The sequence below is a fragment of the Gadus macrocephalus genome, chromosome 8 (genome assembly GCF_031168955.1).
Source record: "Gadus macrocephalus chromosome 8, ASM3116895v1".
Lineage (NCBI taxonomy): Eukaryota > Metazoa > Chordata > Actinopteri > Gadiformes > Gadidae > Gadus > Gadus macrocephalus.
This window is the reverse complement of record NC_082389.1, coordinates 4,945,185-4,969,664: the sequence shown is the minus strand read 5'-3', so window position 1 is coordinate 4,969,664 and position 24,480 is coordinate 4,945,185. Positions and strand designations below refer to the sequence as shown.

Here is a 24,480-nt window from a genome sequence, read left to right as displayed (position 1 = left end):
ACCTACGAAGATTCCATATTTGCGGGGTGAGAGGTTTTGCTTGGTCCGTGGAGCTTTGCCTTGTGAGACGGCAGTGGAGTGCAGGGTTCACATGCCGAGCTACGGTCTGAGTCCCTTTAGTAGTGCCCCTAGTAGAGGTGGTCTGTTAAAGAGACAGGACAGCAGTGCTCGAAGTGGGACAGAACGTGCACTTAGGAGAGAGGACATTTTTGTTAAATGAGGGTCGTCAATATGAGGTACAACACACACATCACTCTGACGGTTTGGCTGTTGGGGATTCCCGTTGGCCATGAAACAACAATGCAGGATACACAAAGAGTGAACAGACAAGACATAGCCGTGGTCATTAGGAGTTGTGAGTAAGGCGTTTGCAGACAAATGGATGAGCAATGAGGAAAGAGGGACGTTACGACAGGAGGTTAACGGCGGCAAAGCTAATGCGTGCAAATGCTGAGGGGTTGGCTTAGCTCAGGAGGAAGAGGGGTTTGGCTGGTCGCCGGAAGTTTGCTAGTTCGATCCCCTGCTCGAGGTGAGTGTCGAGGTGTCCCTGAGCAAGTGCTCAACCCCAATTTCTCCCGACGAGCTGGCTGTCGCCTTGCACTTTTTATGATAAGGTCAGCAAGCGAGGGACCCCCTAGTGTCGGAACTGGGTGGTGGTGGGTGTGAGGGTAAACACAGCACTGCTTTCTGAAGTGGCACAGGGGGTATTTTAAGCACTAATTCCCATCAAGGTATGCTTTTTAGTTTTTCCTGTTTGTTTGTTTCTCCTGCCCCCCCCCCCCCCCCAGGTAGGGAGTCTGAGAACAGTGTGCAGCAGACATCTCACACCTCCGGAGGCAGTGTAGACTGCGTAGCTATCCCACCAGCTCTGACGACATTGGAAATTCTTGAAATCTGACACACATGGAACCATCGCATTCGTATTGGGTCATAAATCAAATGAATTTAGAACAGCCAACACCTCGGAGGGACCGATTGAGACCGGCTTGGGTCAACGTGAGCACTGTGACAAGCTGTTTTTTGGCGCTCTACGGAGAAATGTTTATTCTTATATAGCTCAATGCACATGCACATACTTTGGTATGCACTTACGTAGTAGGGAGTGAACCCATAGGAGTGATGAAGTGCGCTGAATGTATATCAATTGTCTTAGAACGTTTTGGACTGTGCCTTAATGCATTGAAACTGAACAACAATCACTGACATGCACCACATATTGTTCTTCTTCCATAATCAGAATAATAACCTCTATTGCTGACCAAATTTGGTCAAAAGGATGAGAAAGAGCCAACTGCTAACCAGGTTGAAGGCTAAATGGAAAGAGGAAAATTGAGTCGGCCAAGCTCAGGGGGTAGAGTGAGCTCGACCTGTATTGTGATCCCGACGGTTGTCGAGGTGTCCCGGGGCAAACCCCTAACCCTAACTGCTGGCTGTCGCCTTGCATGGTTGTCTCCAACGTGAATGTGTGTGCGAACCGCTTTTTTACATAAAAGCGTCTGCTAACTGGGCTGGATGTAAAATATAAAAATAATTGCTTCTGTTAAGAACAACCATTTAACACAGTGGAGAAACTATAGCTTTCGGATTTCCTGGCTTTTCATTTAGAGCCTGTGTTTGGACTTCCACAGGTCTGCTACACGTTTTTATATTATTTTGATCAGGTTGAGTAGAATAGCAATTTTGTAGATTAGTGGAAATGGTACATCCGCAACTATAGGTCCTACGTTCAAATATATATTATGCATATTATGCAACATAGACAAATTATACAAAGAGGGTGCAATATGGTTTGAAAATAGGGAACAGATGATACATCAGCAGATTAATTGTGACAGCAAGAGAGAGAGAGCGAGAAAGACTAACTTATCACTCTGGGTTGACACTGGACCCTTGCACACCCCAACGGGGTTACGGCCCTTTCAGACCTCAAGCAGCCCCCTGCCTTATGCCAAATACAGCCTTTCTAAACCTGGCCACTCATATTTCCACCTTTGCCCCATAGTAGCCCCGTCATGCCCTGCCCTGGATGCCTCGGTCCTTGGGTCTCTGGGTCTCTGGGTCTCGGGGTTTCTGGGTCTCTGTGTCCCGGGGTCCCTGGCCATGCTTCATGCCAAAGAGGGCACAGCAAGGCCCAGTGCCTGCGGCGTATATAGTGTACTACCAACAGCATTTGAATGATATGAAAGCCATCTTTAGAGGGTGATCATTTTATTGGAGTGTGACTTTAACTTGACCCGGGTTTAGCATATGATGATGATTCTGATTAATCAGTCCAAGACACTGACAACTTTTCCCGTACCCTACTTGGAAATATAATGTTTTAATGTGAAATATCACCTAATTCTATGCAGCATTAAACACAGGAGCCAAGACACTTTTCTAGGTAAGAGAACTCTTTCAGAGTCGCCGGAGTAAGCTGCCACAAACGTTTTCCAAGAAGAGATTGTGATGCCAAAAACCTGACACGCAGCAAGCCGGATGATTTAAAAAGAACTGCCATAGATGCCATGACTATTCCATTGCATACTGTGTCTGCACCAGGGCAGACACAGGGATAAGCAATACAGTTTGTATGTTTAAAGTGTTGTTTGTTGCTTCCCGCTCTCACCTTGTCCGCCTTTTTGCTTACTGCGTCTGTGGACGTCGGCCTCTTTACGGCTATCCTGCCCTTATTGTCTTTGGCCTTGGCGCTCTTCCGAGCCGCGGGGCCCTTGAACATCCGCTCCATAATCTGGAGCCCTTCACCGTCTCCCCGATGAAACTGATCACCTGCTGGATGCCCAGAACCAGCTTCTCCATCCCCTCCAGCTCTTCTGGGCCTGCTGTTCCGAGCGCTGGTTCACCACCGTCATGATGGAGCTCATCTCCTGACACATCTCCCTGACCTCCACCGTGGGGTCCCGCTTTGACCGTCTTCAGCGGCGGGTACGTGGATCTCCTCGTGGTCCACCTTCATGTTTTCCACGTCCCGCTCGATGCCATCGATGTCCTGGGACATCCCGTCCAGCCGGCTCAGCACCTTCTCCTGGATGTGGATGAGCCGGTCCATCTTGGTGCTCAGCAGCTCGATGCGGCTCTGGATGATGTCCATGCCGTTGCCGGGGCCGTTGCTGTCTCCAACCGTCGCTCCAGCCTTTGAGGGATGGCTCAGCAGTTTGGAACTCATTGCGTCCGCTCTCTTGACAAGTATTCCAGACGTAACAAGAGATCTCTGCGACGCCGACAAATATTCTTCTTATACTTATTCTCCAAAGAGATCTAGCTAGTGGTACCCGTAATTTAAGAGTTAAAAAACGATCAAAAGGTCAAGATTATTTAAATCCGAAATCCTATGGACAATCCGGAAAACCACCTCCAAAGTCACAGTTGAAAAGCGTCAGCTAAGGTCAATATCCCGTCAAAAAGGCTTCTGTATTTCTGTCCCTCCATCTCAAACTGCTGCCCCTCAGCACACTGGAAATGGGATTAAGAATGGGACAGGCCAGTCTCCCTAAATGTAAATCGGAACTCCTACGTCAGCAGGGGGCTATTACTACTATAGGGCGGGAGCTTTGAGGGTGTGTGTGTGTGTGTGTGGCATTGCTTGGGCAGATAGATATTTGAGACCCTTTAAATGTTAAGCCAACTGCTATGGCCCGCCTGTCTGCTTGCCAGGTGACAAAATGGCAAACGGACACAGTACCTCCCGGGTGTGTCGGTGTAGACCTGTGGGAACAACTAATTACTTTGGTTGTTGTTTCAGTGGTTTTCTGACAATGTAATCTTATCCGTAGACATCAAGGACATGTGCATTTAAAAATAGGGGTCAATATTGGTCTTCAGCATGTATTTTTAAGCAGACTTCAACATTTGCAGGTTCACTTATAAATTAATTTGATGTTATGAATTCGAAATATTAATGATAGTTGTTGGGAACATTATGTGAACAACATCCAACCTCTTCCTGGACTAAAAACATAACGTCACTAAATAATAATAATAATAATTATTATTGTATTTAACCATTAGTTATCCAAGCCCTGAGCTTTCAACAAAAACAACGGCTCATGAAACCAACACTGGACAACAATACTGTGATATTTAATTGACTTAACACCAAATGGTTATCGTAGAAACAGCGGAGAATGAATGTGACCCACTAAATTCTCTGCTCCATTTATCAAGCTGCCGTGAATCACACACTTGTGTGTGATTGTGTGTGAAGAAACTGCAAAGTGTGTCGTGACACTTCCGTCTATAAATTGCCCTGTGCTTGCTTCAGCCCCAACAGACGGGGCCAAAGGCTATGCTTACAGGTGCAGGGGGACAATATGGAGGACGAGGTGTCAGTTGAAGTGTTGGGTACAGTAGGTGGAGGGATCGGCAGTGGGGCGGGGAGGGGAGTGTCGGCCGGCTCGGGTTTCGCCCAAAAATGCGCAGCCTTGATTGGAGTAACATAACCCACACAGAAACACTAAACATTCTCAATTAGATTGAATGAAAGTCAGTGTTTTGCAGTAGTAGCTGTGTGTGTGTGTGTGTGTGTGTGTGTGTGTGTGTGTGTTGTGTGTGTGTGTGTGTGTGTGTGTGTGTGTGTGTGTGTGTGTGAGCGTGAATGAGTGCACGTGCGTTGTGCTTGCGTGTGTGCTTGCGTGTGTGTGTGTGTGTGTGTGTGTGTGTGTGTGTGTGTGTGTGTGTGTGTGTGTGTGTGTGTGTGTGTGTGTGTGTGTGTGTGTGTGTGTGTGTGTGTGTGTGTGGGCGGTGGTGGGGGGGGGGGGGAGTAGAGGGAAAGGTGACCTTACAGGACAGTAACAGATGCAAATGAATCATCATTCCCATATGGTGGTGGGGGAAGCAGGGTTGCGGGGGTCACACCTGTGCTACAGGGTGGGATAGACGCTCTGACTCAGATTGTGTCGTGTGTGGACCATGTGTGTGAGTGTGTGTTTGGGGAATGAGGGGGGGGGGGGTTTACCTTCGTCATGTACTGGTGTCCCTACGTGAAACGGAACTTCAAAAGCATAGCGAGAGAGCATAGCGAAAGGTCACGACATTATGTCATCGGAAAATCCCATATTGAACCCTTTAATCAAAACCCCTTACCCTTTATCTTAAACCCTCAAACCCAAAAGACAGACATTTGCTGGACCCGAAATGCAAGCCAGGAATAAATAAATAAATAAATAAATAAAGAACGCAATTGTAACTTCTGCATAATAGAAAATATAAAAAAATTATTATTGAATGTTGCATTCAGCAACAACATGTGGTAAGCAGACATCGTGCCTTGCATGGCTGAGGAAATTTAAAGGCTTTTAAACCAGGCATCACGGTGAGATCACATTGCATAAAGCAGACATCGTGGCCGTGGCTGACACTGTGAAACCAACACCAGTATTAGTATAATATCATGGAAATGAAGCCGTGCCAAGCAGAACTGCGCTGCCTGCTGCACCCAGGGGTAGCTTAACATGGAAAAGGCTGCTGGCCAATGATCAAAATACTGTCCCGGGTGAATGTGACAGAATGATCAGCATGTTGAGAAAACCTGACAGCTCCTTTATGTGGGCAGGCAGACAGGACCTTTCTAAGCAAATGATCGCTTGGAATGAATCCAGTATAGAGGAGGAAGAGGGAGGGAGAGAGAGAGGGAGAGAGAGATAGAGAGAGAGAGAGAGAGAGAGAGAGAGAGAGAGACAGAGAGAGAGAGAGAGAGAGAGAGAGAGAGAGAGAGAGAGAGAGAGAGAGAGAGAGAGAGAGAGAGAGAGAGAGGGACAGAAAGTGTAAGAGAGAGAGAGTGAGGGAGAGAGAGAGAGAGAGAGAGAGAGAGAGAGAGAGAGAGAGAGAGAGAGAGAGAGAGAGAGAGAGAGTCAAGGAGAGGAAAAAGATGTGATTGACCTTATAAGTGGAACACCTCATTCCCAACCTTATAGTGTGCAACATTTCATCCTCGTCAGTGAAAGCTGGAGCTTCATGTTGCTGGGCAACACAGGCGATAGCATATCATTGGTCCAGCCTCTGAGGTGAACTGACCAGAGAGCAGTGGCACGCTCCCTGAGTACACAATGTACATGGTAGAGGCTCTGGGGAGGTGGTGGTGGTGGTGGTGGTTGGGCTGGAGGGGGCGATGTAGTGGTGCAGTGCCCACGGTGAGCTGTCCCCTTGCCAATGCCCCCACTGACACCTCCCGGCCTGCCGGTCCCCTGGCAGGGTTCACCGTTGGAAACTGCTACGCACAAACACCCTTCCATGGGAATGGTGAAACACAAGCCCTCGTAATGTCTTAAGTGTCCCGTGCATTCCCCCCCCCCACATCAAGCCATCTCCCTCTCTCTGTCTCTCTGTCTCTCTCTCTTGCTCTCTCTCTCTCTCTCTCTCTCTCTCTCTCTCTCTCTCTCTCTCTCTCTCTCTCTCTCTCTCTCCCTCTCTCTGTCTCTCTGTCTCTCTGTCTCTCTCTCTTGCTTCTCTCTCTCTCTCTCTCTCTCTCTCTCTCTCTCTCTCTCTCTCTCTGTCTTCATCTCTCTCTCGGCCTAAGTGCATCAAGGACTGCGCTGCATTCATAGTATTTATATTCATAGTATTTACAGTTTTGCATTGCGCTGCCAATGGCTTTTATGATCCGGTAGAACATCAAACGAAGCTGTAAAACACGGAAGGTGGGAGGTGAACTGAATGCAAGGTGTATTGTAATACAAAAAATGCAAATAAATAAACATTAGTGATACGTGATTAGGCTGGGTATGTAACCGAAAAATTTTATTCAATCTAAATGACCATGCTCTTTATCGGCGCCACGGTGACAACAACCTATGGCTATGGCACCATGAGTGGAAATCATTTCGGAGACGAGAGTTACATGTGGGTCCTCGGTCAAATATATGCATCCAGTATTTATATATACATAGTGTGGATCTCGGAGAGGCCGAGACAGAAATGGAAGCAATAGAATGTAAAAGATGTTTAGCCTGTCTTGTCTATGAGGGGCTCTTTAACTTTCCACAAAACAAAATGCTGTCCACTGTCTGTGTTAATACCATGGAGATTTTATAGAGGGATTGCAAGCTGTCAAAAATATGATATACAACCAATAAATCAAATTGTGGTGGATGGTACTAAGACTTCCCAAGCTCTCATTTACACTCCCCTTCACCTGCTATTCACCTAACATCCCAAGGGAGAAAAAAAAAAGCGAGCCTGTACTGAGCAGCTCGGTATTTAACTGTTATCATGTCTCATCTGCCTGTCTATCATACAGCTAGCTATATAGTTAGCAAGATAGCTATCGAGCTAGCTAATTTAAATATGAACAGAGACGCAATACTGTATATTGTATTATTATATATAATAAAGTTATTTATATCTAATTAACAAACCAAAATATAACAGGAAATATATTTGCTTTATGTTTTTTTCAGCGGTTCCCAACTGACTTACCAAGATGTCATCAAGACCCTAACATACAAACCATAAAATAGTCCAATGTGCATGCAGTGACAACCAGCAAAGACTACCAACGCAACCTTAAATACACAAGCAGGTCTGCAGGAAGGCCAGTGTGTACATTTACTAGACACAAATTAACACAAACGTCAATGGTAAATACAATGGAGACCATGATGGTGTGCAACTATTTTTTACACAATATCAAGCTATGATATATATTTTTTACTGAATATTTATTTTTTCAATCATCTTTATATGTTCTCGATACCGGTAATTGTAAATCTGTAAATCTGTACCACCTGCAGTACCACCGTGTACCACCAACGAAAAACCATTCTCAGTGTACTAGCTATAATGCACCACTAGAGGACACTGTCCCCACACAATGCTATACTGTACCCCATGCGTTTCAATTAACTTTATTTGCAAGGGTCCTTAATATTGAAAGGGATGTCAATCTATGATATGGCCTTTTTATTTGTTTCTAGTTGCATGAGCCTAAGGTAGAACTTATTGATTTTTATTGGTTGTATATGTAGACTACAGGTATATTAGGTACAGTAACATACAGGTACACTACAGGTTCACCATGGTACAGTGGGATTCAATTTGGGCTGGGAGTCAAAGCCTTCGGTCACTGGAGGGGCCCAAACATGCAGTGCCTCACTTGGCCCCTAGATATCAGCATAGGAAGCTTCTCAAAAGCCTGCATCTCATTTCTTATCTTTCTCATGCAGGTAGTTAAATATAACCATGCGTGTTCTCTGATCTAATTTGTTAGTGACGCTTCAGACTGGAAGACCGTCATACCTGTCATTAACATATCAAAGGCTACATATCTAGTGACTTCCATTGGCAGAAAAGGGCAGTTTGGCATAGCGGGATGCCTCTTAAAATAGAGGATTGGGATGTCAGCGCCCTGCTGTGTGCGCCAAGCATCTCTACTGCTTCAGCGTCTTTGAGCAAAAAAACGGGTCCACCTCATACAGCCTTAGTAGGTTGTCATTCTAACCTCCCTTTGGGTGAATTCAGAGATATTTCAAGATTATTAAAAGAAGATAAGTAAAAATCTGCCGACACAATTTCATGAGGCATCCTGTATATGAAAGCGAGAAAAAAAACATGTTTATACTCTATCGTGTACTAAAACAAGTATGCTGAATCCATCATACAGAGGGCAGTTAAAGAACACAATGTTCACAGGGCTCAAGACTGACCCAAAAAGGTATCGTGTGGTATTATTTACGCATAGCTGTCCGAAAAAATCTAAACCTTATTTATGTAGGCCTATAGGGTTATACATACAGTTCCCCCTGTAACATGTTAAGATAGGGTTAATGTGCACAGACATTGCATTTCTGAAACGGTCTAAAAGTTAAATCACATTTTATTTGACTAACATCCAAAGCAAAACCAAAATGTCCCCTCTAAGTGCTGTGTGAGGAAGCCTCTGGCTTCAGATCCACTACCAAAGTAATGCAATATCAGGAAGAACGGTTCCCCAGAAAAGAAAAAAAATCCTAATTGGCACGCAATTAGCAGCCTGTGATTATTCAATATAGGAGGAGTGCAAAGCTTGTTTGTGAGGTAAGATTTGTCGAGGCCCTCGACAAAAAAAATAGAAAAAATAAGAAAAAAAAAACTTTTGAAGTAAAACATTTTACAACTTTTTCAAAGTGAGTAAATCTGTTAAAATGAATTAACAAAGACTTAAAAGTGGGTTGCCCAAGTACCACCAGTAGAAAATGGTAGTCTTGAGCCCTGGTTCACATTAACTACATTTTATACATTATTAAAAATGTGCATCAAGACGATAAATAAAACAGAAAAGTCAAGCCAACAGAATTCCTCTGCAACACCAAAAAAGTTGTTACCTGCATTGCAAGTGCCTTCGATGCTGTGTCTCTCCTCCAGTAACAGAGTATATCCCACAGCTTGCGCCACACATATGTGACCACCAGACACAAGCGGCTCCATAGCCACATGTCTGTGCTCTTGAGGAATGGCTCCATGGCTCTGATTTCACTTTTCGCCATTCAGCAAAATTCTTGAACAGTTCTTCAGACCTATCCTGTTTATATATAACCAGACCTAAGACGTGCAGACCGCAAGGGTTAGGAAAGATGGCAGAATGGTGACAGGGGGAATATGAAGTATTCGGAGGGTAAGTACCGCCCTCCTGTGCTGAACCGGCAACGACTTGATCGGGATGTGTTAATCCGACCAGTCCCGAAACCCCCCATCAGGATCTGCAGCATAAGGACAAGGGGTGTGTGGCGATGAAACAAGAGGGACAGGTGCATACTGAGTTTGGCTGGGGACCACAGCGGATTTACATACATAGGCTACTGTATAACATAGGTATAGCTGTGCAATCTATCGGTCCCTTTCTAAAACCCCCTTCGATATCTTTCAAGGTCTTACCCTGGTTCATCTCTTCGTGAACACACATAAACGAACATGCACAAACACATACACAAACACACACATATATAGGCCTACATATACACACATCAGACGTACCAACACACACAAAAATACCTTTCAGAAAGTACCCGGATGGTATAGATGCATGACATCCACACAACCACTTCAACATTTCATTTAATCATGCCATTGAAATGGGAGGATTATGTTGTTGCATGTCTGATCTCTAGGTCAGCGTGCCATGGCCTTGTACACATGTCGAGGTTCCTTCTGCGGGGTCAAATTACAAATAACATACAAACACACACGCGTGGGCCATGACAACGTGAGACCTTTAATTTCAGAGAAGTCACTGCACATTACGCACCTTATGCTTAAATGAGTAAACACAGATACACAATTATCTCACTACCATGTAACAACCATTCATCTGTAGGTCAGATTCCTTTTGTTTGATTGATTTGGCTAACTTCACTGGGGTGTGTGCAGCCAGAGACCCCAAGGACTACACATACACGTCACACACACACACACACACACACACACACACACACACACACACACACACACACACACACACACACACACACACACACACACACACACACACACACACACACACACACATCTCCAGAATGTCTGGCACAAAACCCAGACACTACTCAAGTCGTCTGCAGCTCATGGCGTGACTCTGACAAAGGGCTTTCTTGCAATGTTTAACGAGCCAAATTGTCCTGCTATCACTTAGTTAAACCGATTTAAATCTCTTTGGATGATTGGTGTGAAGTATGGGTTTTAGACACACCCTTTCAACTCCTCAAACTTCAGCTATTGGATCACATATGGTCAGTTTTGATTGCGTTAATGTTATTTACTGATTTGTAACGATCTGCATTACTTTATAATACTGGTGAATTAAAGAGAATTGTACTCATGAGCTAAAATAATTGTTGATAGACGGACCATACCAATTGAATAAATGTCAAGCTTGATTGCCTACCTCTTCATCTCACAGGTAGGTAGCTGGTTGCAGAATAACATTTTACCACCTCCTTTACGACCCATGAGTAGAGTAGTAGAGTCAAATGTTCTTCTGCAACCAGCTACCTGGGAGATTCTCCATTGACAATGGATTGTCTTCAAGTAGTCTACACCTTTCGCTATCCCTATTTTCCTCAATCATCTGACCTGAAGGAAATGTAAAAATAAGCTTTGTAAATCATGGCAGGGAATGTTTTTTGATGTGTTGGTTGTTTTCAATTACAATAATATGTTTATTTGTATATGACAAAATGGTGCATGTTGTGATTTATTAATAATTATTATATTTATTATTATTTTTCCCAAGCTGAACATCTCGGATAGCCTCGCGAAGCCAGGATAATGAGACAAAAAACTACAGGTCCCTAAATGCAACTGAAACTTAAGCAAAATAAAACCATACTCTATCGCCTTGTTTTTTATAATGAGAACCTTATTTAAAACTACTTAAAATCTGTAAAAGGGTAAATTCTTCCACCGAAACCTTAAATTAAATGTAAGTATTTAAAGCCAAACCCCCTCCCGTTGTTTTGGTCACGTGGTAAAAAAAAGGTCAAAAGTTTCGCGGGAAATAACAACATGGAGGACGAAGTGACAGCGCCTCCGCTCCCAGAGTCTGTGCAATGTCCCGTTTGCTCCAAAGGGTTCAAACCTTCAAAGATTAACGCACATCTCGACAGATGCCTTCAAGATGACGTCGGCCGCTGTCCGTCCACCATGGACGAGGGAAGACCACCTCTTAAGAAACCCCGCGTTACTACTGCCTCACCTCCACCCGTACCTGTCAGTAGGCCTACAGCCAATGGGACCCCGACCCGTGGGCTACGAGGTACGTCCTCTACCGTATTCTCCCTGTTTCAGAACAAAAAACAAAACGTTTCAGTTCAAGGTGAACGCAGTCCATCCTTTTCCGAGGAACTACAACAACCACCACCTTCTTCTTCATCAGCGGTCAGCAGGGGTGTTAAACGCACCGCTCCAGGTGATATCGAACCAGGGCAGCCAGATGCTGATCCCACTATGCTGCCCAGTCCACCCAGTTCACAATTAACCTTAGTGAAGACGTCTACGGAAGCCGTGCCGTCCCGGACCTTTCTGACCACAGACAAGCCCTTAGCGGAGACACTGCGACCCAAAACGCTGGAGGAGTACTTTGGACAGAACAAAGTTGTAGGAGAGCATACCCTCCTCCGCTCACTGCTGGAGTCACAAGACATCCCCTCGTTGATCCTATGGGGACCCCCAGGATGCGGAAAGGTCGTTCATTTAAATGATCTAAATATATAGTTTCATTTAATATATCCTTTCCTTGCATGTATTAATGCATGTATCAATGCTCTTTAGCGCAGCCTTTGCACAATGTTAAGGCTGCAAAGTATTTAGCCCCAATGGGTCTGCTAATGCGAGATGGAACTCGCAATAAAAGTTATGGAATGGCTTGGTCTTAAATACATTCTGCAGTTATAAGTTCAAATGCATGAAGTATACATGAGGGTATCTGTATATCAATCTGTGATGATGATGATGACAGATGAATGTCACCAATATTGCTGTACAACGCAAGTCAAACGCTTTAATGGCTGCTGCTCAGGTGACAAACATCAGTTAATTTTGTGTCCGGCCGGTTTCCTCTCCATCTCTAGACCACTCTTGCTCACATCATAGCCAGCAAGAGCAAGCAGAAGGGAACTGTGCGCTTTGTGAAGCTCTCCGCCACCAGTGCGTCCACCAGCGACGTGAGAGAGGTGATCAAGCAGGCGCAGAACGAACTCCGACTCTGCAAGAGGAGAACCATCCTGTTCATCGATGAGATCCACCGCTTCAATAAGTCCCAGCAGGTGCGGACTCTGAGTACCAGTAAACATGTTACGATGCTCTGTCTATTTTGTGTACATGTGTATATATAGCCACAATGGCATATTTATTTGCCCATGTGCTTTGTCTTAAAGGTCAGACTGGTTCTCAGAAAGGAAATATGGCTTCTGTAGAAGTGTGTGTGTGTGTGTGTGTGTGTGTGTGTGTGTGTGTGTGTGTGTGTGTGTGTGTGTGTGTGTCAGCAGCAGCAGCAGCAGCACACATGTATCCTTAATTATGTTAAGCTTGCGGTGTGTGTCAGCAGCAGCACGTGTCCTTAATAATGTTAAGCTTGCGGTGTGTGTGTGTGTGTGTGTGTGTGTGTGTGTGCTTGCGCGCATAGGACACCTTCCTCCCTCACGTGGAGTGCGGCACCGTGACCCTGATCGGGGCGACCACGGAGAACCCCTCCTTCCAGGTGAACTCTGCGCTGCTGAGCCGCTGCAGGGTGCTGGTGCTGGAGAAGCTCTCTGTGGAGGCCATGGGCTCCATCCTGCAGCGGGCCGTGGTCTCCCTGGGGGTCCACGTGCTGGGGGACGGGGAGCAGGCCGGGGACCTGGAGGAGCGCCCCGATGATGGAGCCCAGTGAGTCCCCTCTACGCTCCGGCCAGTGTCAGGCACTTTGTATTTCAGTAGTGGCCGGCATCTGTGGCTCAATGGTTAGCACGAGGGATGCAATGGACATCCCATAATTCTATATGGATGCACAGTCCAGATCACAACTACTATACTATTCTACTACTACTCCTACGAATACTACTACTACTACAACTACTACTACTACTCATATTATTAGGCATGTAAACACATTAGACAATGGAAAGTTTGTTTTAATTAAATTTCATGCAGACCATGTGTGTTATGACCGGAGCTGCGCTGGTATCTCTTTTTACTGTTGTAGCGTTTGCATGATTCACTTCTAAACAGCAAATTTGATGCTATGTCTATTAGGGACATTTTAAAACATGCATCTAGTTGAATGTGATTTGTGAAGGCTTTTGACAATCCAAACCATCCGAAATACTTCATATTTTAATGCATCAACATTATACATAATGTATTCATAAGACGTCTGGTATATTCGTAAATTACAACAACCTGTTTTGCGGTGGAATTATCTTTGTAGTTGTTTATGATTTGCTTGAAGAGCACTCGTGTCAATCGAGTGCATGAATGTTTCCACCTTCACCCCCCTGCTGGACTGGGCACGCATGCTTGGCTTGGCTTGGCTTGGCGTAGAGCCGTAAGGAAGCACTCCCATAATAATCCATCAGAGCTGCGGTTCAATGAGCCCGTCTGACGTGCAGCTGACGCTGGGCTGACGCATGACAGACGCATGGCAGACACACAGCAAAACGCTAAAATAGACCTGAAGTCTATTAATAACCCGCGTTGACGCGTGACTCTATGAATAAACTGTTTGATTGTCAATTAATTAAATAATGTATAGGTGAGTACTGAGTAGTTGCAGTTGCATATTGCTAGGGGAAAAATGCCCTCAAAATTGCCATGTCGTCGACCTACGTCGTAGGGGAGAATGCAGAGGTGCATTCCTAGGGTGCCTCCTACACCTTAGGGATCACTTTGCACTCCCATTTCATATAGAATGAATTTACTGTAGTTGTGCAGGCCCCCCATATAACCCTATTTATCGCTGCAGACTATCTCCCCTATTGAATCTCAGCTTCTAGCTGGTTTTAATTTGAGATTATGGACGACGTGCGGTTGATACTGTATGTCGAGGTGGAGACATACAGAGGATTGTACGACCCCAGACTTTGTTTATACCAGGACATTTTAGAGAAGGACAACATTTGGAGCACCATTAGTGCCGTCATTGGACCTTCAGGAGAGGGGATCAGTTGGAAGATCGCCAATGAAAACATTGGCCTGTTAAATTGTGTAGTGGGTGCACAATCCACTTGGGGTCATACACAACAATGAAAAAACACGTACAGCTTCGCACTCATCGTTTCTAAATCTAAATCCATCTCCGACATGTCCGGTGGAGCAGGTCGGAAAGAGACACGACATGACGCAGCGCATTCGTGCTCAGTGTCGCCCCCGGGTTACTTGGCACTGCCAAGTAAGAAAGACTTAAGAAAGTCCTTGCTTGGTCTGGGGCAGAGACACCACCACATGGACTTTCCACTTATAGTTCATGGGGTTTGCATGTTCTTCGCCCCTCCCATAACCTATGGTATGTGTCCCGGGCACCGTACAGCCCACTGATCCAAGAAGGTTAGGATTTGTCCAATGCAGAGACTGAATTTCCCTCACAGAGATGAATAACGTATATTCTTCTTCTTGCTGTTTTGCATGAAAAGCGCTGTATGAGTATATATTTTAATTTTTTATTTGAAGTCATTCAAGAAGGTGTGATCTTGGCATCTGCTTCCCTCATCTTAAAGGTGTAGCGTGTATGATTAAGTGGCATCCCCCCCGTTGTGTTGTATTCCATTTCTGAGTCCATGTCTCTTTGAGGACATTCCCGTTTTTCCAAGTCTAAGTAGGGTTAGACTTCTGTGACAGAACCTTTTTAAAGACTTCTCTAGGGGGATTTACGCGTGTCTCAGGTTATCAAGTGAAGGCTGCAGTGCAGTCGGAGGGAATCCTACAAGTCCTCTCCCAGCTTATGTTGATGTTGAGGAGAATGAAGGGGGGTGGGGGGGGGGGGGGGTGGGCTGTAATGTGAGCAGTGAAAGCGGTCGGCCCTGTGTACTGGGTGCCAGTAAACTGAATTGCTGACTCAAAGAGAGAGAGAGAGAGAGAGAGAGAGAGAGATGTTCGGCTACACATTGCCTGAGGGTATAATGCGGCTTAGAGCTTTAAGATGGGAGTTGAGAAAACTAAACTGACTGGCTTACAATGTCAACTAGCAGACGCTTTCATCCAAAGTGACATACAAAAAGCACATTTGTCAGAAGAAAGAGAAACAATAGATCGCTGATGGTGTAGGTGGTGTTATTCATGGCGACGAGTGATAAGCATTTTACAATCGCTAGGTTAACCTAGCGATCGCTACCTCACTTTGTGACAAATTCAGAGCGAGGTCTCATGACCCATATGAGGATAATGGACCTGGGTTCATCCGTCTGTTCCCCGTCAGACCGCAGGTGTACATCGAGCAGAGGGCTCTGGACACCGTGGCCCACCTGTGTGACGGAGACGCCCGCGCTGGGCTCAACGGGCTGCAGATGGCCCTCCAGGCGCGGGTGGGCGGGGCCCCTTCAGGGAGGGTCGTGGTGCAGGAGAAGCACGTCAAGGAGGGGCTGCAGAGGTCCCACATCCTCTATGACAAAGCAGGTATAGTCGACGCTCTACTGTAGTGTGCCAGAGGGGGCGCCATAGTTCAATTATTCAAAATGCAATGCATTTGATTAAATACGTTTTGACTTTAAATAATCCATCGATAAATAACATAAGCTAGTTGTAGTTAGTGTGTATATATTGCTTTATCTCACCTCATCTCTTTGGAAGATGAGGTATATAATGCTAATTTATACATCACATCATAGCAAATGAGGCTTTATATATCATAAGTAATCAAGCACATGGTGATTACAAATGGCACTTGTAGCATATGTTATGACAGTTCCATTAGATGAATGGTTGCTAACTAAAATATATATATATGGTGGCTAATTCATTGTATATTTATTACTTTCTTTCAAGCGTATGCAACCTCAATATATTGTATCACAATTTATTCCACAACCCCTAAAGTACAGATCCCTCAGTAGTACAAATAAGATGGATTGTATGGAGTACTTGTATGCAAAGTTGCTTCATGTCGAGTTACATCAGCTGGCCTTCAATTTAAGCCAATCAGAAAAAGCGATTGCAATCATCCCTTTGAACAGCTGTGGGGAAACACAGGCTTTAAAGGCACCCAGTGCAACTTTATGTAAACATTCAATGAAAAATAAACATTCAATTTCTAGTCTTTTTTACACGTAGTAAGTTTCAATAACTCCATACCATTACATATCGACATTCAAGGAGCAAAGATGAGACGTCGTTGTGTGGTGAGAACTGATAGAAAATCGTAAACAACAACAATCGCCGGTGGGGAGAAGCCATTTTTCCATTGACTGGAAGCCTGCTTTATTTATTGTAGGTTACAAAAAATAAAGAAAATGGCGGCATTGTTGTTATCGATTTTCTATCAGTTCTCACCACACAACGACGTCTCATCTTTGCTGCCTGAATGTCGGTATGTAATGGTATGGAGTTATTGAAACTTACTACGTGTAAAAAAGACTAGAAATTGAATGTTTATTTTTAAGCCTCGAAAGTTGCACTGGGTGCCTTTAAGGGGAATAAGGCCTAGTATTTTGCTAAGCCTTTTCCAGAAAATACAAGGCCTCTAAAATAAAAAAAAAACTGTTTTTATCCATGACTCTTAGGGAGATCAATAGTCTAATCTCTAATTGCTTTAAATAATGGAGACATAAAATAAGTGTTTTCTTTAGGACGATTCATTCATTAAAACACACTTTTAATTATTTACATCCCCACCCTGAACCCCCTGTGGGTCTCATCATTGAGTGTCCGGTGATAACACCATAAGCACTGTTATGTTTTGATGGAGGGGGTGTGGATGTGAAGATCTAGGAGGGGGGGGGGGCAGTAACACCAGTTAATCCTGACCTTCCTCAGAAACATGCAGCCCTCAGAACTGTTACGTAACGTTCAGCTGTCCACCAAGGTTAGATGAACTTTTCCCTGTGCCGTCACCATCCTCAAGTTCATTGTTGTGGATTGTTTTTCCCTGGGCTTGAATGGGGATAAGGGTGCGAATCACAGGGTAGATCACGATATGATACACGATACATGGCCCATGATGCTTGTAATATCGCCATACAGAGATTCTGCGATAATCAATATATTGTGAGACAATTGTATGACGATACATCAAGATATATGTCTAACTATGAATAGAAAATGACTGTGAAACGGTTCAGTGTTGGACTTCTGTCTTTATTCATGGTCCAAACTATATTGATATTTGGCGTATGTGTGTCGATTTATCTTTCTCACGAAGAAGGGCAACGATATATCGATGTATCAATATTTTGTCCCCTCCCTAGTACCGTTGCAATACCTCCTTCTTATCCACATTAATATTCACTCATTGCCCAAACACATCGCATCATGTGTCTGGGTCCTCTCAGTGTGTTTTCATGCGCACTCTAAAAGGTTTAAAAGTAGTGTTGTTCCCTGCCAGGCGAAGAGCACTTCAACTGCATCTCGGCGCTGCATAAGTCCATGAGGGGCTCCCACGAGAACGCCTCTCTCTACTGGCTGGCCCGTATGCTGGAAGGGGGGGAGGACCCCCTGTATGTGGCCCGCAGGCTGGTCCGCTTCGCCAGCGAGGACGTGGGTACGGAACACTTTGATATCCACTTTGTTACGTTTTAGAGGATTTAGCAGACGTTTTCATCCGAAGCAACTCACCGTGGTTCATATAAACAATCACACACCGATGGTGGGGTAAACCACGCAAGGCTCTTCGGGAGCGGATTAGATGTCAAGGGACACCTTGATCTTTGAGGTGGAGTTGGGGATCGAACTAGCAACCTTCCGGTTACAAGTCAACCTGCTCTTATTCCTTAGCTAAGCCGACTCCAACAAGTGTACATTTGTTCATTTCAACTACCCACACAATCTGCTTGTAACTTCATCAAATGAAAGGTTCTGCTGTATCCCTGTTAAGCTCCTTCAAGCAGTTTTTCTAAATATAGAAATGTATAAAAGTTTACAACCAGATACTATCGTCTCAATCTGATCTCTGGCTGCGTATTCCGCCCCCATGTGTACCCTGTGACGTGCAGCTAGCTAGTGGCCAATCTCGCCCTGTTATGGGCCTTACACAGAGACTCATGATGGACCCTTTTCTAATGGGCTCAGCAAGATTCCCTCCCTGTCCATATACGGGCAAAGAACCAAGAAGATTGATGTCAAGAAAATCATGTTCTTTTTCGACTGAACCACAACGACCGACACATCGTCCTTCTGATAAACAACACATTGGTGAGTAACTGATTGATTTATTATCAACCTGCCATAGGACATTATCATTTTGTGTATTCTGTGATTATCGAAGCCTCTTCTATTATGATGAGTTTGCTGAAAGTCCTTTTTATTTATTGACAGCGCCTGTTCAGCAGTGCGAACCTGATTCGCACTGCTCTGGATCTGGATGGAAGAAGAGGAAGAAGAAGAAGAAAGGATATTGTCGGACAGTTTGCCTATTTATATTTTTGCAATATAAATATAATCTCTTATATTTGCTTGTATAATATGATGATTGGCAGCTCCCATTACCCCACGTGTGCAGTGTTGACAGGCCAGCGTGAATGCGCTTCTCGATAATATCTACAGTGCGTCCACCCCTGCACTGTGGATATAATCCTTCCATTTATGACGTTGTGATGGACATTTAATCCATCACATTTCAACCAATGCCCACCATGGAGGCCTCTATATCGTGTGCAGGCCTACAAGTTATTTCTGTTTGCAATATAAATATGAACATATGATATTGATGGCCAGTTTGTTTTTGGCAGTGGGTGTGCAGTTGAAAGGAATAGACTAGAATAGACCTAACCCTAACCCTAAATGCATTGAGCTTCTTTTTGAGGGTACACTTTGCATCATACTCATTACATACACTCCTGACATAGTGATAGACGTTTCATCTGTAACATTATTACCACTGCAGTTAATGATGATAATGATAATGCATAGGGAATGAATGCACTTCTTCTTGTGATCACTTGTATTAAGGTTATAGCAAAAAAAATGATGTTCTTTGACCAAATTCAATAAAAGGAACAATAAATGTATGACTGACTATATATATGTACATATGTGTATATAATATGTGTAATATATCTTGCACTTAAAAATGGTGCTTAGCATTGGGTAGGGTCTTATCCTAGCTATCTTTGTTACGTATGGGGAATAGGTTAACCTAGTGATTGTTAGTGCTTGGCACTTGTTACTATAGATCATCCTTACTGTACCGAGAGCGATATATTGTTGTTTTCTCCTTCTTCTGACAAATGTACTTATTGTACGTCGCTTCGGATTAAAGCGTCTGCTAAATGCCCTGAATGTGAATGTCACTGTGTTGTTCTGGATGGTTCTGATCCACTGGCTCTCTGATCATCTGGGTGTCTGTGTATCTGATCCTCTGTGTCTCTTGGTCCAGGTCTGGCAGATCCCTTGGCCCTGCCCCAGGCTGTGTCTGCCTACCAGGCCTGTCACTTCATCGGCATGCCCGAGTGTGAGGTGAGACCCTGGCCCAATGCCCATCCCTACCAATGGAAATACTCGGTCTGCCTATTTGATAAAGTCGCCATGTGTACTATGTAAGCCATCTCCTAGCTTAAAACAGCCCAGACATATCTCTGGTCAATGCTTAGCCATAGTTATTTCAATAATGTCATCACTTCAATCACATCCTATAACGATAAATATGATAAGTTCTACTTATACATAATGTTGGCCAGCCCGTACCTTTTATCTTTTATTTCTTTGCAAGAATCTTCATATCGACACAGCCACAACCCCTACCAGACAGCAGAGCTACACTAGTTCACTTCACAGAGTCGCACAGCGAGTTGGAGTGGACAGAATATTGTTATGGAGTGTTTTTTAATTCTGAAAGTCTCGCATCTATTGGGCCCCGTTGGTACACCAGGTAAAGCCTGTACCATTAAGGCCCAGACCTTACCACAGTCTCTTTCTTTCTTTCTTTCTTTCTCCCCCCCCCCCCTCCCTCCAATAAAGAGGATAAAACTTAATCTTAATAAAAAATGTCTCTCATATATTTATTGGGAGGGGCTCAATCGTACATTCGCCTCATGCAGCTTCCTTGTGTGTGTAGCTTACTTGTGTGTACGTGTGTGTTTCCCCCGTCCCTCAGGTGATCCTCGCCCAATGCGCTGTGTACCTGGCCCGCGCCCCCAAGTCTGTGGAGGTCTACAAGGCCTACAGCAACGTGAAGGCCTCCCTGAGGACCCACAAGGGGCCCCTGCCCTCGGTGCCCCTCCACCTGCGCAACGCCTCCACCAAGCTCATGAGGGAGCTAGGCTACGCTAAGGGCTACAAGTACAACCCCGCGTTCAGCTCACCGGCGGAGCAGGAGTACCTCCCCGAGGAGCTCAGGGGAGTGGACTTCTTCACCTGGACTCCCTCTGAATGAGCTAGAGTCGCGTGTGTGCGTGTGTGCTTGCACACGCTGTAAACTAATTCAGAATTCTGGTCATGTTGATGTTTATGTACACATTGTTGTGTACATAATGATGTGTGTTTCATGTGGAGATGTTTGTCTTTTTTGTAAAATCATTAAAACCGACATGAGTCAAATGCGTTTTGATCAAGCACTACAGACAAACTCACTCCCACAGCTATGGTTTTTTATTGTTATTGCCTCATGGAGTGATTATCCTTATCTTCAGTTTTCAGCCATTGTCTGCAATATAAATCAAACAGATAATAAATAAATCTGAAAAAACATATGTAGTCATCTTTCCAAAAAAAATAATACAACTGTTACGACCCTCTAGTCTAGGAGGGTTTCGGTTTCCCGAAATGGAGGGACCAAAGCTAAATGCTTTGTTGTGTCAAAAGCTTTTCTCTGTATAACGGAAGAAGTGGGTGTGCCAGAGGTTTCCGAAGCTAGCAAAGGCACTCTACATTTAGCCTGCAGCTCTAATTGCCTCAACTTAAGCTCCTTTTCTAGCTTGAGTTCCAGTCTGAATGTACATTGTCTGATCCTTTGCTTGCTAAGCAGGGAGCATCTCACTTGGCTGATCCAGGGGATGTAGGAGGGAACTCGGGTGAAAACCGTGGGCCTCTGGGGGGTGTTGCAGCCCCGCCCGTCCACAAAGCTGGCCACTCCCTGGACATACCACCTCCCGTCCCGCCCCTTGCAGCTCAGTGGCCCTCCAGAGTCCCCCTTTGAAGAAAAACAAAAGGTGTGAGACATTTAAAGCCAAACCTACACTACTGTTTAAAAGTTTGGGGTCACCCAGACAATTTCATGTTTTCCAACTCATTAGTTTATTAAAATGATCTTTACCTTAAAGTGAACAGTTTTCAGCTGTGCGAATATAATTGCTCAAGGGTTTTCTAATCATTAATTAGACTTTTAACACGATTAGCTTAACAATGTACCATTAGAACACACGAGGAATGGTTCCTGGAAATGGGGCTCTGTACACCTATGTAGATATTCCATTTAAAATAGACTTTCTGAATAATTTAAGGTTATCTTCATGAACTTTGCTGTTCTTAAAAAAATAAGGACATTTCTAAGTGACCCCAAACTTTTGAACGGTAGCGTAAGTTTGTTGAATAAAAGAAAGGCGAGAGAGAACGAGGTGTGTGGCTGATGTTGAACTGAAGACTCTATGAATCTTCTAGTTTGGTTTACGTGGCAGGCCGACTTGCTGTCTCCTCCAGCACAGACCATGGTGGTCTTCACTGAACTCCCCCACCAGTCGCTACGAGCACAGATGCTGGGCTCGACCACAGGGAGCAGAGCCTGCTGCAGTTTGGCCGGCCGGGGCCCCCCAGCTAGGAAAGGGAGGGTTGGACAAACACAAAACATTGCTACAACACATAGTTACAACTATAGCCAACACCCCCCCCCCCTTCACCACCTGGGACTAATAAAGCACCATTTCCTTCTTATCATAGATAGCTTAGATGTATTCGGAGTATGGGTTAACCTAACAACTAAGTGCTTGGCACTTGGTTCTATGAACATCCTTTCTGTACCGACAGCGATCTTTTGTTTCTCCCTTCTTCTGACAATTGTACTTATTGTAAGTCGCTTTGGAAAAAAGCGTTTTGCTTTTGAACACAAAAGAAGAAGTGCAAGTGCATACGAAATCAAACGAAACCCCTAGAAAGTGTTTTCATCTTTGCAGACGGAGTGTGGGCGGGTGGGGCTTACAGGAAAGCCGACCCCAGCCGGTGATGTAACAGGCCTGGCCGTGAGCGAGCTCGGTGCCCTGCGGCGGCAGGCAGGCCAGCTGGACTTTGTCATTGAGAACCGCACTCTTCTCCAGTTTCAGGAGGGCAAGGTCATTTCTAATGAGGACAGTGTCCGAGATTAAGAAATGAAAGGTTATCGGTATGGATAATTGTTTGACTGGTTCTATGTTTCATGCATGTGTGTGTACGGTACATGTTTCACAGATTGGCTGCTATCTAGTTCCCTTTCTAAATATAAGAACCTCCATTTGTTCAGCTGCTTTTCTAGGCCATATTCTCAGGCCGGGGAGTTCTGGTTGAATAGTTACATTAAACGTTGGCCCACATATTCCTCTCTCATATTCCTCTCTCACCGCCCATATCAGTAGGCAAAGTGTCCTATGTTTAATCACCAATCAGGATTTGGACATGGCACCTTGAAGTTAAAATGCTCATGGCTCCATGAGTATTGATTCTCCTGCTGTGTCCAGGATTCAGTGTGTAGAGCAAGACCCAGCCTACCCACAAGACACGCAGTTGTCATTCCACTGAGGGTGTATGATCATCCTCTCCACCCTTATGGACTGTTCGGGTCCCTCGTGCGTGTCCATGTCGTGCTCCGCGAGAACCACCCGGTAGGTGTGGAACCTGAGCGCAAACACGCCAGCCCGCCACCATCGTTATTTTCTGGCGAAATGTAGATGAAATGTATTGGATTGATGGAGGCTTTCTCACGTGATGCAGTGCGCAGCGGTCAGGACCCAGTTGGCGGCGATGAGAGTTCCTCCACATGAGGGATAGAAGGACTCCAAAGAGACCTGACCGCAGAGGAACGCACGTTGAGTGGTAATGGGTTGCAGTAGTGACCGATGTAAGTCGCTTTGGATAAAAGCGTCGGCTAAATGCCCTGAATGTAATTGTAATTGTATATTTTGTTTGTTGTTTTGTTTTTTAATACATCTGATTCTGCATTTTGGATCACAAATTAATCCATACGTTTTTTGAAGAGGGAAACAATATTTGGTTGAAGCAAAATATAAGCATCTTAATGTGTAGCCTACCTGTGTTTATTGGCTATTCGATTACAATTGAATTGAATGTGGTTATAGTTAATAACAGTATATTGGCCAATGGTAAGACAGGGTATAATGACCAATGGCTCCGGAATAAATAAACACCCAGGAGCACTCCTCATGACACATGGTAACCATGACCCCTACCTGCCACGGCCAGCTGTACGGAGAAGCCTCTTCCCCATCCACCACACGACTGGACCGGGGCTGGTAGTGCGGTAGGCCACAGCCAGACACTGCAAAGCAGAAGAAATGTTGGAAAAGTCCTTAAAATAATACTCACTGATACGATTGGTGTTACCTCACCAGTTGTGACAAACAGCAAGGAGATAAGTAGCAGCTCCATCTCTGATGTCTCCAGAATAAAAGGGTTGCCTTTGGCTTTTTATGGACTGCATCAGATCTAGCATGGGAAATTCCTTCCTTTCTCCATGTGTTGAAATTGTGACATATGCGTACATCATCGATGAACTGCATATGCAAATATACATTCCAGTAGTCCCATCGGTAATCACACAGTTCAATGTATTTCCTATCATGTGTCATTTTAATTATTATGAGAGTTTTTTTTTTTATTGCTATTATGTGAGTATACACTTATGAGCGTTATTATTAAGCAGAGCAGTTCATACTCCGACCCAGTAAGGGTCAGTGTGGGCCCTCTCGGTGG

At 44.7% G+C, this 24,480-nt stretch overlaps 2 protein-coding genes across 3 annotated transcripts; one reads left to right on the top strand and one right to left on the bottom strand.

Moving 5' to 3' along the window:
• The first annotated feature begins 11,427 nt into the window (after positions 1–11,427).
• Positions 11,428–21,123, top strand: wrnip1 (WRN helicase interacting protein 1). 2 transcript variants are annotated; one of them, XM_060058229.1, is made up of 8 exons: positions 11,428–11,719; positions 11,840–12,147; positions 12,534–12,728; positions 13,088–13,329; positions 15,854–16,050; positions 17,975–18,130; positions 19,964–20,043; positions 20,681–21,123. In XM_060058229.1, the coding sequence occupies exons 1-8, from the start codon at positions 11,470–11,472 to the stop codon at positions 20,957–20,959; spliced, it is 1,707 nt and encodes a 568-aa protein (XP_059914212.1). In that variant the 5' UTR covers positions 11,428–11,469; the 3' UTR covers positions 20,960–21,123. The 2 variants fall into 2 exon arrangements, with proteins under 2 accessions (XP_059914212.1, XP_059914211.1); XM_060058228.1 differs by having other exon boundaries at positions 11,428–12,147.
• Positions 21,124–21,159: 36 nt separating this feature from the next.
• LOC132462619 (chymotrypsin-like elastase family member 3B) lies at positions 21,160–24,267 on the bottom strand. Its single transcript, XM_060058241.1, has 8 exons — positions 24,117–24,267; positions 23,958–24,046; positions 23,473–23,555; positions 23,260–23,385; positions 22,718–22,854; positions 22,193–22,335; positions 21,563–21,715; positions 21,160–21,229 (listed from the first exon to the last, which is right to left on the bottom strand). Exons 1-8 carry the CDS (start codon positions 24,154–24,156, stop codon positions 21,212–21,214), a joined length of 789 nt encoding a protein of 262 aa, XP_059914224.1. The 5' UTR covers positions 24,157–24,267; the 3' UTR covers positions 21,160–21,211.
• Between the last annotated feature and the right edge of the window lie 213 nt (positions 24,268–24,480).

Excerpts from the sequence above, each read along its gene's own strand:
- wrnip1 (XM_060058228.1), top strand. The coding sequence starts at position 11,470 with ATGGAGGACGAAGTGACAGCGCCTCCGCTCCCAGAGTCTGTGCAATGT. Across the intron at positions 12,148-12,533 it reads GACCCCCAGGATGCGGAAAG|ACCACTCTTGCTCACATCAT; the intron begins GTCGTTCATTTA and ends CTCCATCTCTAG. Across the intron at positions 20,044-20,680 it reads TCGGCATGCCCGAGTGTGAG|GTGATCCTCGCCCAATGCGC; the intron begins GTGAGACCCTGG and ends CCCGTCCCTCAG.
- LOC132462619 (XM_060058241.1), bottom strand. The coding sequence starts at position 24,156 with ATGGAGCTGCTACTTATCTCCTTGCTGTTTGTCACAACTG. Across the intron at positions 24,047-24,116 it reads CTTGCTGTTTGTCACAACTG|TGTCTGGCTGTGGCCTACCG; the intron begins GTGAGGTAACAC and ends TCTGCTTTGCAG. Across the intron at positions 23,386-23,472 it reads ACCGCTGCGCACTGCATCAC|GTTCCACACCTACCGGGTGG; the intron begins GTGAGAAAGCCT and ends GTTTGCGCTCAG.